The 14,060-nt window shown below is 42.6% G+C and overlaps 1 protein-coding gene across 1 annotated transcript in view; it reads left to right on the top strand.

Moving 5' to 3' along the window:
- The window catches only part of prkd3 (protein kinase D3), a 149,554-nt gene that overhangs the window by 101,187 nt on the left and 34,307 nt on the right, over nt 1-14,060 (top strand). The window contains exons 6-10 of the mRNA XM_080751343.1: nt 2,706-2,898; nt 3,300-3,377; nt 5,984-6,170; nt 6,806-6,929; nt 7,453-7,530. Coding sequence (XP_080607469.1) covers nt 2,706-2,898; nt 3,300-3,377; nt 5,984-6,170; nt 6,806-6,929; nt 7,453-7,530 — 660 coding nt within the window. The remainder of the gene's footprint in view (nt 1-2,705; nt 2,899-3,299; nt 3,378-5,983; nt 6,171-6,805; nt 6,930-7,452; nt 7,531-14,060) is intronic.

Below are 14,060 nucleotides of genomic sequence, written 5' to 3'. Positions count from 1 at the left end.
AAAATAACCACAACTTTTCTCATGATTAAGTTGCTGGAATCAGCCGTTGTTGGTTTAAATAACACCGGTCAAAAGATTTCCATCCGATACAGGCAAAACCTCTGTACTGGGAATCCTCCAAAGACAGGAAAAACCTCTGTCTTTTACCCTTTTTTTTAGAAACAGGAACAACATCTGATTCTGTGGACAAAAACAGACAGATAACAAAATAATACTGGACATTATTGATAAAATAACCACAACTTTTCTCATGATTAAGTTGCTGGAATCAGCCGTTGTTGGTTTAAATAACACCGGTCAAAAGATTTCCATCCGATACAGGCAAAACCTCTGTACTGGGAATCCTCCAAAGACAGGAAAAACCTCTGTCTGGGTCAAAATAAGTCCACCGGTCAAAAGATTTCCATCCGATACAGGCAAAACCTCTGTACTGGGAATCCTCCAAAGACAGGAAAAACCTCTGTCTGGGTCAAAATAAGTCCACCGGTCAAAAGATTTCCATCCGATACAGGCAAAACCTCTGTACTGGGAATCCTCCAAAGACAGGAAAAACCTCTGTCTTTTACCCTTTTTTTTAGAAACAGGAACAACATCTGATTCTGTGGACCGTGACCACCGGCGGCTATGTCCAAATTCTTCAGAACCAGGCAAACCCTCTGATTCTGGTAAACAATGTGCAACAAAAAGGTACCGAAAAAAATAAAATAATAATGTTTGAAAATCACAGAAATAACGACCGATAAAATGACCATCTACTGTTATCCAAACGCAGATAAGGGTTAATTTACGACGCGTGTCAAACCAAAACATAATTAGGAGTTATCTGACTCCTCCGACGGGGAGAACAATAATTTGTCATTAATTCAAAATTCAAAGACACGACACATAATGTTACAGGGGCCAACCGTAAACTATAAAGGATTAATAAAAAGTAATTACAAATGTTATAATTTAAAAGAATGTTATAATGAATGGTGTCTCTGGTCCTACTGTATTTCCCCTATGTTGGGCTGGCAGGGACAATAGCCTATGATAGGAGGTGTCCGAGCAATTTATGTGTTTAAACAAGTGAAGGTAAAATAGACTGAGCGATACTAAAACATTATTTAGCCTTGTCCGACTCCCTGAAATATCAAAAATCAAAACAATAATTCAAACTGAGAAGCGACTCATCGCGCACAGATAACTGAAGAAAACAATATACTTATCTTAAAATATTATTCCGGTCACCGATGGTGCATAAAGATCCGTCCTCGGACCGTGGAGCATGCAAACAGAAAACCATGTGTCCAGCGGTCCAGTGGCGGATGTCCAAGCAGGGAATGTTATCAAATAAATTGTACTGTTGTCAAAATAATAACCTTGTCTGAAAACACAGTAAACTTCCAAACTCACAGCTGGTTCTTTTATACGTGGTGTAAGTACTGTTCCACCGGGGGAGAGAAAGTGTACCCAAATCGGCTAAATAAGCCATGGTCACTTGTCCATCCATCGGTCGGTCAACATTACATCAGTATGCGGCGACGTAGGACCATTTGATTGATTTATTATTTGTAAACAACAACACCTTCTTATTCCCATATGAGATACAATAATCCATCACACAGAAATAAGACAGGAGAGTGATCAGAGTGAGAATGGAATGTTTACTATGGAGAGAGAGTATTCAAGACATAGGTACAACAGAATAATCAATGGTTCGTGCTCTCTCTGACAAATTATGTTTTTACATGAGTATAAGTATGGTCATTTCATCAGTCAATGGATGACGTTTCAACACAAGACAAAGAGTCCATATACAGGGTTCCTGGGAGGAGAGATGTCCTTGCTCGTGTCTGGATGACACTGAGCCTTATAAACCAAAACAATTCTCATTGTTTTCGGTACAGGCTCCAGGCAGTTGATAAGGTCTGATTTCAACCAGACGGAGACCTTGTGTTGTACTGTACATGACATTTTATGACACAGTCACTGTGCCTTCAACTTCAGGTGGTCATCAATATGTATTGATAAAAAGATGATATGAACCATAACAAAATACGTATCAGCCATTATGACCTGGAACGCTGCGAGCTTGTAGATCTGCTATTTTTTGTGAAAAATCGTGAACATTTTGTGCAAGTCTTTGAATGTATTGACCCGATTCTATGAATGTCTTCTAAATCCTTCTTCTAAATCAGTGGAAAAAAATCTTGTCAGAAATGACATGTAATTGGCCGCGGACCCCCATCTCGAAATACAGTATGTTGTTCCATGGCCAAATACATGTCATTTTGGGGGTGCTTGACGTGAAGTTTTTGAGAACCACTGATTCTATAAATGTCTTCTAAATCCTTCTTCTAAATCAGTGGTTCTCAAAAATGTCAAGGACCCCCAAAATGACATGTATTTGGCCGTGGACCCCCCCATCTCAAAATAGGTCGTCCCAGGGATCCCCCAGAAGCAGAGGTTTGAGTCACAAAAGTTCGCTTTGAAAAAATATATATTCAAAGATTTGCACAAAACTTTCACAATTTTTTTCAAAAAATAGCAGATATACAAGTATATTGCTGTATTGTATATCTGCTATTTTTCAATAGCTAAAGTATATAATAATTCCAAGTCTTGATGGGTTAATGTTTCCCCCTGTATCTCCTCCTCTCTCCTGGTCCCGATCCCCTCCCCTCCTCTCCCCGCCGTCCCCTTCTTCCCTCCGCTCCTCACAGCAGCGCTCCCACCAGGAGGCGGGGAAGAGGATTCTGTCGTGGAGCGGCAGGCCCATCTGGATGGAGAAGATGGTGCTGGGTCGGGTCAAGGTGCCCCACACCTTCGCCATCCACACCTACACCCGGCCCACCATCTGTCAGTACTGCAAGCGGCTGCTGAAGGGCCTCTTCCGTCAGGGCATGCAGTGTAAAGGTACTGTCTATTAGTCTATTTAGTTCATGCAGTGTAAAAGGTACAGTACGCCGTCTTTTAGTTCATGCGGTGTAAAGGTATACAGTCTATTAGTTCTTGTCTAATACTGCCTGTTGAGTTCATTTACATGGGCTTCACATTAACAGCCAGAGAAGCAGATGACAATATCATATATCATATCTCCAGGAAACAAAATGAACACAAGCCAAGCGCCAATCAATGGCATCGTCATTATCAAAGCTTAGCTTACAGCTACTTTATTTATTTTGTACTGGGACTCATGCCGTTTACATAGATCTCACACTTTCATATCAAGTTATTAATTCACTTTGTTCAAGCTATCGTATGTATTCATCTGTAAATGATGTTCCGTATCAATCCCTGGTCTCTTGCTCTCTCAGATTGCAGGTTCAACTGCCACAAGCGCTGCGCCTCAAAGGTACCGAGAGACTGTCTGGGAGAGGTGGTCTTCAATGGAGGTACGTATGGTCCGGCTTCCTACTGGCTTCACCAGTGTGCTACTGTTGTCTGCAAGTTCTCAAGTTGCCACAACTGATTTCAATCATTAGGATTCCATGTAAGATGGCATGTCGTCTATGGAAGCATGTGTTGTGCTCTCAATGCGTGAGCTTGTAGACAGGCTGTTTTTGGTTGTTATTTTAAGCATTGGTAGGGGTCAAATTAGCAATACTAGAAGCTCGCTCGGCCGCCGGCCGAGCGTCTAGTCGGCGCCCTGGCCAACTCGGGAACAATGTAAATAGGGGATGAATGCCCCGCCCTTTAATGCAAACCCAATTATACCTGTTGTCATAGGATCTGTTTTGACCATCTGTTTGCGTGTGTCCATTTATGCCCATATATGGGGATATCTATCTGTCCACGTCCATTTTATGTCCATATATGGAGATCTCTGTAGGACCTGTATTGACCATCTGTTTGCGTGTGTCCATTTATGCCCATATATGGGGATATCTATCTGTCCACGTCCATTTTATGTCCATATATGGAGATCTCTGTAGGACCTGTATTGACCATCTGTTTGCCTGTGTCCATTTATGCTCATATATGGAGATATCTGTATCTGTCTGTCTGCATCCATTTCATGCCCATACATGGAGATCTCTGTATCTGTTTGTCTGTGTCCCTTTATGCCCATTATGGAGATCTCTGTATCTGTCTGTGCCTCCGACTGTGTTGCAGACACAGTGCTGGTTCCCCCTTTAATGCAAACCCCATAATACCTGTTGTCATAGGACCCGTTTTGACCATCTGTTTGCCTGTGTCCATTTATGCCCATATATGGAGATATCTGTATCTGTCTTTTTGCGTCCATTTTATGCCCATATATGGAGATCTTTGACCATCTGTTTGCCTGTGTCCATTTATGCTCATATATGGAGATATCCGTATCTGTCTGTCTGCATCCATTTTATGCCCATAAATAGAGATCTATGCAGACATAGTGCCGGTTCCGGAAAACCCTTTGAAATAGGGAATGAATGCCCCACCCTTTAATGCAAACCCCATTATACCTGTTGTCATAAGAGCCGTTTTGACCATATGTTTGCCTGTGTCCTTTTATGCCCATATAGGAACATCAGAATACGTAACCATGGCATTTTTTGTTGACTCATGTGGCGTACGTGATCTCAGAGCCTTTTATGATGTGATGTCACAATGACTCAGCGCTTGCGGCGATTTCCTCCGGAACAGCCTGATGTCAACAATCAGCCCGCATAAGGAGATTCCGAACGTTTCGCGCCGGTTAGGGAAAACCGCGCGTCGGGTCAGGTCGAGGCCCGGCACTGCACTCCGTGCCGCGGCGGGGAACGCGCGTGCCGAATCTGAAGCCGGTGGGACGAACGGTTCTCGAGATACGCGGATTACAGACACACACGCAGACAGACACGCAGAGACTTCTCGCATTTATAGATAGATGTTCGGAAGCATTTTCCATAAATTGTAATAGGCTATTTTTTTTAAATCTTGAAAATTTGAGCAAGTCTTTGAATATTTTGACCCGATTCTACTAAATGTCTTCTAAATCCTTCTAACGTTTTTGAAAAACTGGTTCTCAATCATTTTCATGTCAAGGACCCCTAGAATTATATGTATTTGGCCACCGACCCCCATCTCAAAATATTATGTATCAGGGACCCCTCAGAAGCAAATTTTGAGTTCCAGATCTTAACAACCTTGTTGCCAAACACGAGTTTTCCGAGTTGGCCATTCTCCTACTTCCGGTTTTGGCATGATCGCGATCGCAAAATGCATGTTTGACTCCCAGAACAGCTCTATCTTTCAAACATGGCAGCCATGTTTGTTTACATTTGAAGAAAACACTATAGCCTCTATCTTTTGAATGCCTGAACGGATTTCCAAGCAGATTGTTTTTGTTTGAAAGATGTGAATGGCGTGCACACGTGTGGTGCATGATCCTTGCATTGTGCAGTGCACATCGTGCACGTTAAAGCAGAAATAAGCAGTTTTCTGCTGACATAAGCAGGAATCATGCAATCGCTTATTTTTACTTTTTATTTTTATTTTATTATATTCAGGTGGCTAACAATGCTCCCTAAAAAAATCTAGTGTCTGTGGCGCTTCTAGGAGCCGCAGTCTACCTCCAAAATTATTATTTTATCTGTAAGAAGCTCTGTCATTAGCAGCTCATTGGTGCATGAACCAGCCGACCCGGACTAAAAGGATTGACAGACAGGTCAACCAATCTGAACAAGAACAAGAGGCGGTCCTGATTGGTCTGTTATTTTGGATGGGCACCCAGTTTAATCGACCAATGACAGAACTTCTCACAGATAAAAATAATAGTTTTGGAGGCAGATTGTAGCCACAGGAAGTGTCACACACACAACATTTCTTTAGGACGCATTGTTAGCCGCCTGAATAAAATAAAATTATTATTTTCTTTTTTAAATAAGCAATTGCATGAGTCCTGCTTATGTCAGCAGAAAACTGCTTATTTCTGCTTTAAAAGGTAAGAAAATGTTGGCAATTGAAGATATTAGTCGCTTTTTAATCCTGGCAACGAGTGTGTTAATCCACGTGTCTGTACTGTGGTAATGTCCAGAGCCAGCCAGTCCCGGGCCAGACTCGGACAGCACCCTGGACACCATGGAGGTGGACAGCAGCGACATGGACGGCAGCAGGGGGCTGGACGACCCCGAAGAGCCCTCCACTCCGGACGACAAGATGTTCTACATGGACTCTCCGTTCCTGGACAGAGAGAAGGACGAGGAGACCATCAAGCTCATCAGGTGTGTGTGGAAGACATGTTCAGCTTTGCAGTGTCGAAGGGGGAATTTCACTTTAAAACGGATTAGATTTGTCGTTGGTGTGGTTGGTAATCAAACTCTAGTACTTGGCCGACTTTGTTTCTTTCTTTCCAGATAAACTTTATTTTGTCCCGCTACTCCTCACACAATTTTGGCAGCACGCACACCGAGAGGCTATATGTCAAATGGGCTGGCTTCATCCCTAAGAGATGCGATGTATAGTTTAATTATATTAATTTATTAGTGAATTCATTTTTCTCATTGACTTGAATGGAAAAATGCAAAAACTCAAATTCAAGTATTTTTCTCTTGGAAACTGTGAGGGCTGCAGTTTCAAAACTTGGAGGAGAGGTTCCTAATAATTACCAAAAATTATTAAAAGATAATTTGCCCTCATTGTGGCGCTATAACAGCCCACTTTACATTTCGGCCTATAACTCTTGAACCGTAGGTAAGTCAAATCAAAAGGAGTCCTTTAACAACATGCCTGAAATCCTGTGTGTGTGTGTGTGTGTGTGTGTGTGTGTGTGTGTGTGTGTGTGTGTGTGTGCGTGTGCGTGTGCGTGTGCGTGTGCGCGTGCGTGCGTGTGCGCGTGTGCGTGCGTGTGTCTGTCCAGTCCGTCCACTAGCACTAACATCCCCTTGATGCGAGTGGTCCAGTCCATCAAACACACTAAGCGGCGCAGTTCCACCCTGGTGAAGGAGGGCTGGATGGTCCACTACTCCAACAGAGATAACCTGGTAAAGACACTGTTATGTGAGAAGGCTGCTTCTCTGCAACCAGAAATGCCAGATTTTTGGCTCAGATGACGGTCACGTTTTTTTTGGAGAATCATACACCAAAATCTTGAAATCGATTTGAAAAAAGGTAATCATTTAAATCCCAGCATCCTTACTGTGGGACAAAGCTTTCACATAAAATTGCAGATCGACATTGATCGTGCGGTTTTCTGTTAATCTTTCCTCACAATAACAGAAAATGTAAAATATATATTAGTATAGAGCCCTTTTCCTTGACATGAAAAAGTTTGAGAACCACTGATTTAGAAGAAGGATTTAGAAGACATTTATAGAATCGGGTCAATATATTCAAAGACTTGGACACATTTTGTTGATTTTTCAAAAATAGCAGATCTACAAGCTCGCCGCGCTGTGAGCTTGTATCTGCTATTTTTTAATAGTTAAAGCATAAAATAATGGTTAAAGTGGTTCAAAGGAAGGATGTTTGTATGTAATGTATTGGTTGTTTGTCTCTCTTGTTCAGAGGAAGAGACACTACTGGAGGTTGGACACCAAGAGCCTCAGTCTGTACCAGAACGATACAGGAGCCAAGTTCTACAAGGTGAGAATGTTACTCTTTCATTAGTTACTACAAAAAGTAAAACCAACAATCTGGACATGCGCTATTACTGTAGTTGAAACTTCAACATTAATTTTCGATGCGTTGTGAGCATGTAGACTCAACTATTTTATAAAATCACTTCTTTTTTTAAATCCTTGATTAAATCAATTAGTTTGATTAAACTGTTTTTCAGAGCCATATTGTCATAGTGTATGTCTCAGTCAGAGGGGGGTGTATTGTATGTAAATACCAGCTGCTTGAGACTGCGAGTAAAGATCCTTGCACACTGCATGTGCTTTTTCGGACGAATATAGGAACGAATTTCAGAGCACGTAAAAAAGAAATCCACCTCACGTTATGTCAATCACGTCGTCACACTGCCGCCCGTTATTTCGTCCATATTGTTATTTGTTTAGTTTTTTTGAGCAGGGTCGATTTCTTCAGTTTTTCACAGCTGTTGCCACTGAGTCCCTGCTTTCACTGGGTCCTTGGCCTGAGAAACGGATTTCGAAAACGCAACGAAAAAACAGTGTGCAAGGAAAGGACCCTAAAGGCTGTGGGTTGACGTGTTGCAACTGTAAACCACACAGAGGTCCGTCTCCAGAAACTTCCCTGTGGTTTCTGTGAGTGATACTGCAGCCCAATCTCGTATCTGCACAAAGTGAAAGGACAGTGGCAGCTGTCTATCAGTCTATCTTTAGCCACGCTGTTGTCACCGGCACTTTGACGGGACATTCTGAGGGGTTTTGGAGGGACAGAACCCGACCGGTGTTGCGACCGAGATCAGATCTAAAAACCTAGGTGGAACCGAGGTGGAATTACTCAAGCATCCCCAAAGCCATCATGTCTTCTATGGAATGGAAGCCTGTTGCTCAGCAAAAGAATCCTAATCTAATCGAGTTAGTTGTAGTTAGGCTTCTTTTGGTTATCATTTTCAGATTAGACTTGCAGGGGTCCTCAACGTTTTCAGGCCAGGGACCCCCAAACTAATTGGGAGATGGAGCAGGGACCCCCTACCCCGTAGGGTGGTGGTGGGGGGGGCTACAACATATATTGTATATATGTATACATTTGTGTTTCATCTACAACTAAGCACAAAAAGAAAGGAAACTTGACTTCGGTCCATTATATCTCCCCTTTAATAATCCATGGTTGATTTGTCACCTTTACAACGAGGTACAGCTTGTAAGCATCGGGCATTCGAGGCATGAGCTACACAGCCAAACGTGTGGGTAACGCTGACCAAAGTTTTGCCAAAATGGCTTGCAATATACTGTTCTGCTGGCATTTACTCTCATTTTGGGCTTCTCTGACACAGAGCTTCAAAGTGTAAAAAAGTTTTTTGGAGCTGTGTGAAGCACAGGCTCCCTATACGTGGCTGTGTGGGTCTGTGTGTGTGTGTGTGTGTGTGTGTGTGTGTGTGTCTGTCTGTCTGTCTGTGTGTCTGTGTGTATGTAGCCTGAACTTCCTAAACTTCGGCACGCCACTAGTCCCACAGTTTTGCCACCACACACTCGCGCCATATGTCAAATCGACCGGCTTACTCGGGAATCGTGGGCTATTACTTTTCTAAGAGAAAGGTTCTATAGTTTAATTGATATTAATTTATTAGTGAATGAATTTTCCCCATTGACTTATAATGGGAATCGCAAAAACTCACATTCAATTATTTGTCTCTCGCAAACCATAGGGGCTAGAGTTTCAAGACTTGGAGAGGAGGTTCATAATGATTTCAAGGATTAAATAAAAAATAATTGTGTCATTTGGCCGCATGGTGGCGCCATAACACCCCACTTTACGTTTTGGCCTGTAACTCTTGAACCGTAGGTCGGAAAATTAAAAATATTTTTTCCCTGGATTCCTTGGGTCATGACGCATCTCCCCATATAGGCCACGCCCATTTGCGCCATGATAGATTTTCCGCCATCTTGAATTTTCTCCAAAACACACTTTTTGCTCCTTTTCCTACATATTTTCTTCAAATGTCACAAAAATCGGTACACATGATCCACACACACACACACACACACACACACACACACACACACACACACACACACACACACACAGCTCCACTTCACACGGGTGTGATTTTTTTCTTATTATTACTGTGGGAGAGTGCAATCATTCAATGCTCCAAGCAACAAAGGTGAACAACAAAAGAACGGTATTGCAGGCCTGCCATTTTAAACATACATGTACAAGGTACAGTGAGTAGGGTCCCCCCCCCCCCCCCCCCCCTAATCAAGCAGGACCCCCTTTTGAAGACCTCTGGATTAGAGCATTTGAAGTGGTCAAACAAGAGAATTATGTTCAGAACTATCCCTGTAGAACAGCAAGAACAATATTACTAAGCCATCACAATTGTACTAATTATTGTTTAGGAAATAAAACATTGGTGGCTCTTTCACAACTCAGACATTAGGACTTGTTGGCCGTCGTGAGATTTTATTTTTTTGCTTTATAAGAAGGCCAAAAACGCAACTTTTTTTTTACAACTACTCAAAGTCATCAAGTCAAATGAATGGACTCACACATTTCATATCTCATCATCGTCGTGGTGGCGTGTGTGTGATTCATGGAGCGTTTGTGACTTGAACGCTGAAAGGCAGTAAGTATGTCAGTTGTAAAGGAGCGTGCATGCGCGCGCGTGTGTGTGTGTGTGTGTGTGTGTGTGTGTGCGTGTGTGTGTGTGTGTGTGTGTGTGCGTGTGTGTGTGTGTGACAGTGGGACTGTGAGTGCCAGCAGCTCAGCACCAGTCATTACTCTGCCCGCAGGGGCTTAATAGCACAGTAATTACACACCGGGAACCGAGGGAGGGAACCCTGGCCCTTGGAAGGTAAAGACTTCCACATGTGTGTGAGCCTGAGCCTGAGTGTGTGTGAGTGCGTGCGTGTGCGTGTGCGTGCGTGCGTACGCGCGCGAGTGTGTGTGTGTGTGTGTGTGCGCGTGCGCGCGTGTGTGTGCAGGGGTGGGGGTGGGGTTAGATGGGTTATTGTTTGGTACTGGTTTGAACGAGTGTCGGGGACTTTGACACCTCCTCCAGTTGCGGTTCAGAAATGTGACGCCCAGGGTTGGCACCGTATTTTATTCCAAGATCCAGCACGTCCGTTTGGAGCTTGTGTGTGTGTGTGTGAGGGGGTCGGTGGGTGGATGGGTTTGAATGTGCGTGGGTATGTGTGTGTGTGTGGTTGGGTATGTGCACCTGCATGGTTTCTTGCTCAAATCCACCTACAGTATTTTCCATCTTTTACTCCATGGTTCTGAAGTAAGAGGGCAGCACGGGTCCAAAAAAAATTGGTAATGTGTTTCCGGGCAGACCCGTCACTGCTGCTATTCTGAAGAAATGATGTGAGAGAATGGCATAATGTACCATGGTATGGTGGTGGCATAATGCAGTGGTTCTCAACCTTTTCAGGCCATGACCCCCAAAATAATCACATTTTAACTGGGTACCCCCCCCCAACCCTGACGAGCACTAAGAGCTGAGGCATTACATTTTGTATAACACGGTTCTATTGTCTGGGTGTTGCGAGGCGTTGTGAGAGTGTAGATCAGCTATTTTCACAATTTCTGTCTCTAATATTTGACGATTTGACCAATGTTTATGTTATGTTTTTTTAAATAACATAGGTAGACCAAGCGCCTAATCACTAAACATTTAGTTATATAAAACTATACAAAAAAGCTATCTAGCTTTCATGTATGGTCATTGGGGGTAGGCGAGTGCTGCGGTAAGTGCTATGGGCTTAGGTGGAGTCTGAAGAGGTGAGTCTTCAGGCCACGCCGGAAGCTAACCACTTACCGTTGTTTCCTGTTGAGATTGGCACATTTCCAGGGGAAAGCTGCCCAGATCACACATGTCACACGGGTGTTCTTATTTTCTCACTCTCAAAAAGCACCTGCAATGTAGTGCATTTGAAACTACATTGCAGTCCAAACATAGGGACTAAGACATGCCGACGAGTTGACGGGTCGCTAGAAAACTGTTTCGACAATGCGGTGAGCACCTTATATATTGATTTGTACATGTTTTGAGACGAAAATGGACGGAAGGACTCAACCAGCAAGAGACAAAATAAAAGCACTCTACAAGAGTTATGATTTATGGCTACTTCCTCTCTCTCGATCGTCCTACGCTATGCCATGTCATTTTAGGCCTCCCTCCCTCTCTCTCTCTTTCTTCCTTTTTTTAGCCTTCAGGGGTCCAGTCAGTGTAACGCGACTCTCGGGATGGCGTTGATTGTGCAGTGCATGTCATCTCGTTGGGTGATGCTGAGAGGTTTATTGTTTGGGATGGTCCTGGGCCAGAAAATGTGCAGAGGTTTTTTGTGCAGGCATGATGTGGGGAAAGTGGATACTTTATGGATGTCGCTGCCTGTGGTTTTCCAGCATTCTGCAGCACTGTATGGTAGTGTTAACCATTTACAGTAAGAGCTATGTTGTATACTTTGTTTTACAGCGGTGACGTGTACTTTATCTTTGCAAATAGTTTATTTAGTAAAAATCTGTATTTTCTTTTATAATCAATTTAATATTTTAGTTTGATTAACTGGTGCACCCGGCGTGGTGGTGACATCCTATATCAGGCAGGGCTGCCGATAGGTGGGGGCAAAGGGTACTGTTGTCCCCCCTCCCGGAAAGGGGGGGCCCTGCGTTGGGGGTCCACCGTTGAATGGGACTCGGGAGCAGTCTAGTTTGAGTAGGAAATATTTGAATGACTGTGACTGTGTTTTTCAACCCAAGGACCCCTTAGCTGAGAGAGAGATGAAGCAGGGACCCCCACTACTACATATTGTCTAAAGTTGTGTTGCAGATTAAACTTTTTTATTGATAGCTTCATAGGAGTGTTTGACAGCACTATTGTTGGATTCATGTTAATGTGTATTTTCAGAACCGTCAAGACTTAGTAAACTTCACCTTTCACTCTGTACTTAGTCTGCTCTTTTTCCCCCTCTACACCAAACCTCTTTGCAGAAAACATCCCATCTACAAGCTCACAAGAGCGTGTAGATCTGCTATTCTCGCCTCAGAGTAAAGATGCTATGGTTCAAGTGGTTAATGTGACACAAAGATCTGCGCGGTACCCCTGTATCAGAATCAGAATCAAATTTAATGTCACATCACAGATTTACAGAGTAAAAAAGTGGGATAAATTCCTTTTTCATTCACAGTTCCCATCGTATCGTAATTTCCATAGAAAAAAAGACGGGGGGAGGGGTAGCTGAGATAAGATACAAAGGTGTGTGAGCATAGCAGCAGGTACTTCATATACTTATGGGACGTTAATGTTGCGGACTTCGCAACGGGTGCAGCCTTCTGCTCTCCATTAGACCTGTCACAATTATTACATATTCGTCTAATCACAATTATTTGACATGATTGCAATTATTGACATAATCATCATATTTGTTTACATGTTGAAAAATGTTCATATATTTTCAAATATTTTCAAAAATAGGGCCTAGTGGAAATGGCAGATCTACAAGCTCTCAATGTTCTTTTTTACGTATAACTTGTCAGTCATTTCTTTGTATATAATCACCATTATTGGAGTGACAATTAATCGTCACGTAAAATGTCGTAATGGTGACAGCCCTTCTCTCTCCCCGTAGTACAGTAACTCCGGCCGACCCCCTGTTGTCCTCTAGCATGGCATTGTGGTGGCGCTGCCTGGCATGGTTTAGTTAGTGGCGTAGTGGTAACATGGTGGTATAGTGGCGTCCAGGGGCGTCACACCAAATTCCGGGCCCAGGGTACAGGGATTACCTGCGGGCCCCCCATGGAATGTTAACTATTGAAAAATAGCAGATATACAAGCTCACAGCGCAGCACCGAGTGCCGCGCTGCGAGCTTGTAGATCTGCTATTTTTGAAATTTTTTGAAAATGCGTGCAAGAAACCCCCCCCGGAAGCAAAATTTGAGTTACAAATGTTCGCTTAAAAAATACATTATATTCAAAAGCTCGCAGCGCGGCACTCGGTGCCGTGCTGTGAGCTTGTATATCTGCTATTTTTCAATAGCTAAAGTTACTAGGGCCCCTCCACCTTGGGCCCAAGGTTATTATAGTAAACGAAAACTAACTAAAAAGCGAAAACTAGAATGGAAAAACATTTTAGTTAACTGAAATAAAAATAAAAACTAAGCTTTTAAAAAAAACGAAAACTAACTGAAACTGTATTGTGTGTTTACAAAACTAACTAAAATAAACTAAAATTATAGAGAAAATCTCCTTAGTTTTCGTCTTTTGTCTTTTGTGGAAATAAAAAATAAAAAACACCAGTTGGTGAGGTCAAAGAGAGAAGTTGTATGTCTCAACATTCCTGCCACTCTCATCAATATGATGTTTATTTGATTTTCTTTATTAGACAATACTTTTTCTGGAGCTTTTATAATCTCACCCCGACAAATAACCAATATTACGTAAAAGACTAAAACTAACACTAAAACTAATAAAAACTAAACTAAAACTAAGCATTTTCAAAAAATTAAAACAAAACGAAACTAGCAACTTCACTTTAAAAACGAAT

This window comes from Nannobrachium achirus (assembly GCF_963921795.1).
Source record: "Nannobrachium achirus genome assembly, chromosome: 20".
NCBI lineage: Eukaryota > Metazoa > Chordata > Actinopteri > Myctophiformes > Myctophidae > Nannobrachium > Nannobrachium achirus.
The sequence above is the reverse complement of the archived record's forward strand: the minus strand, read 5'-3'. Positions and strand labels throughout refer to the sequence as shown.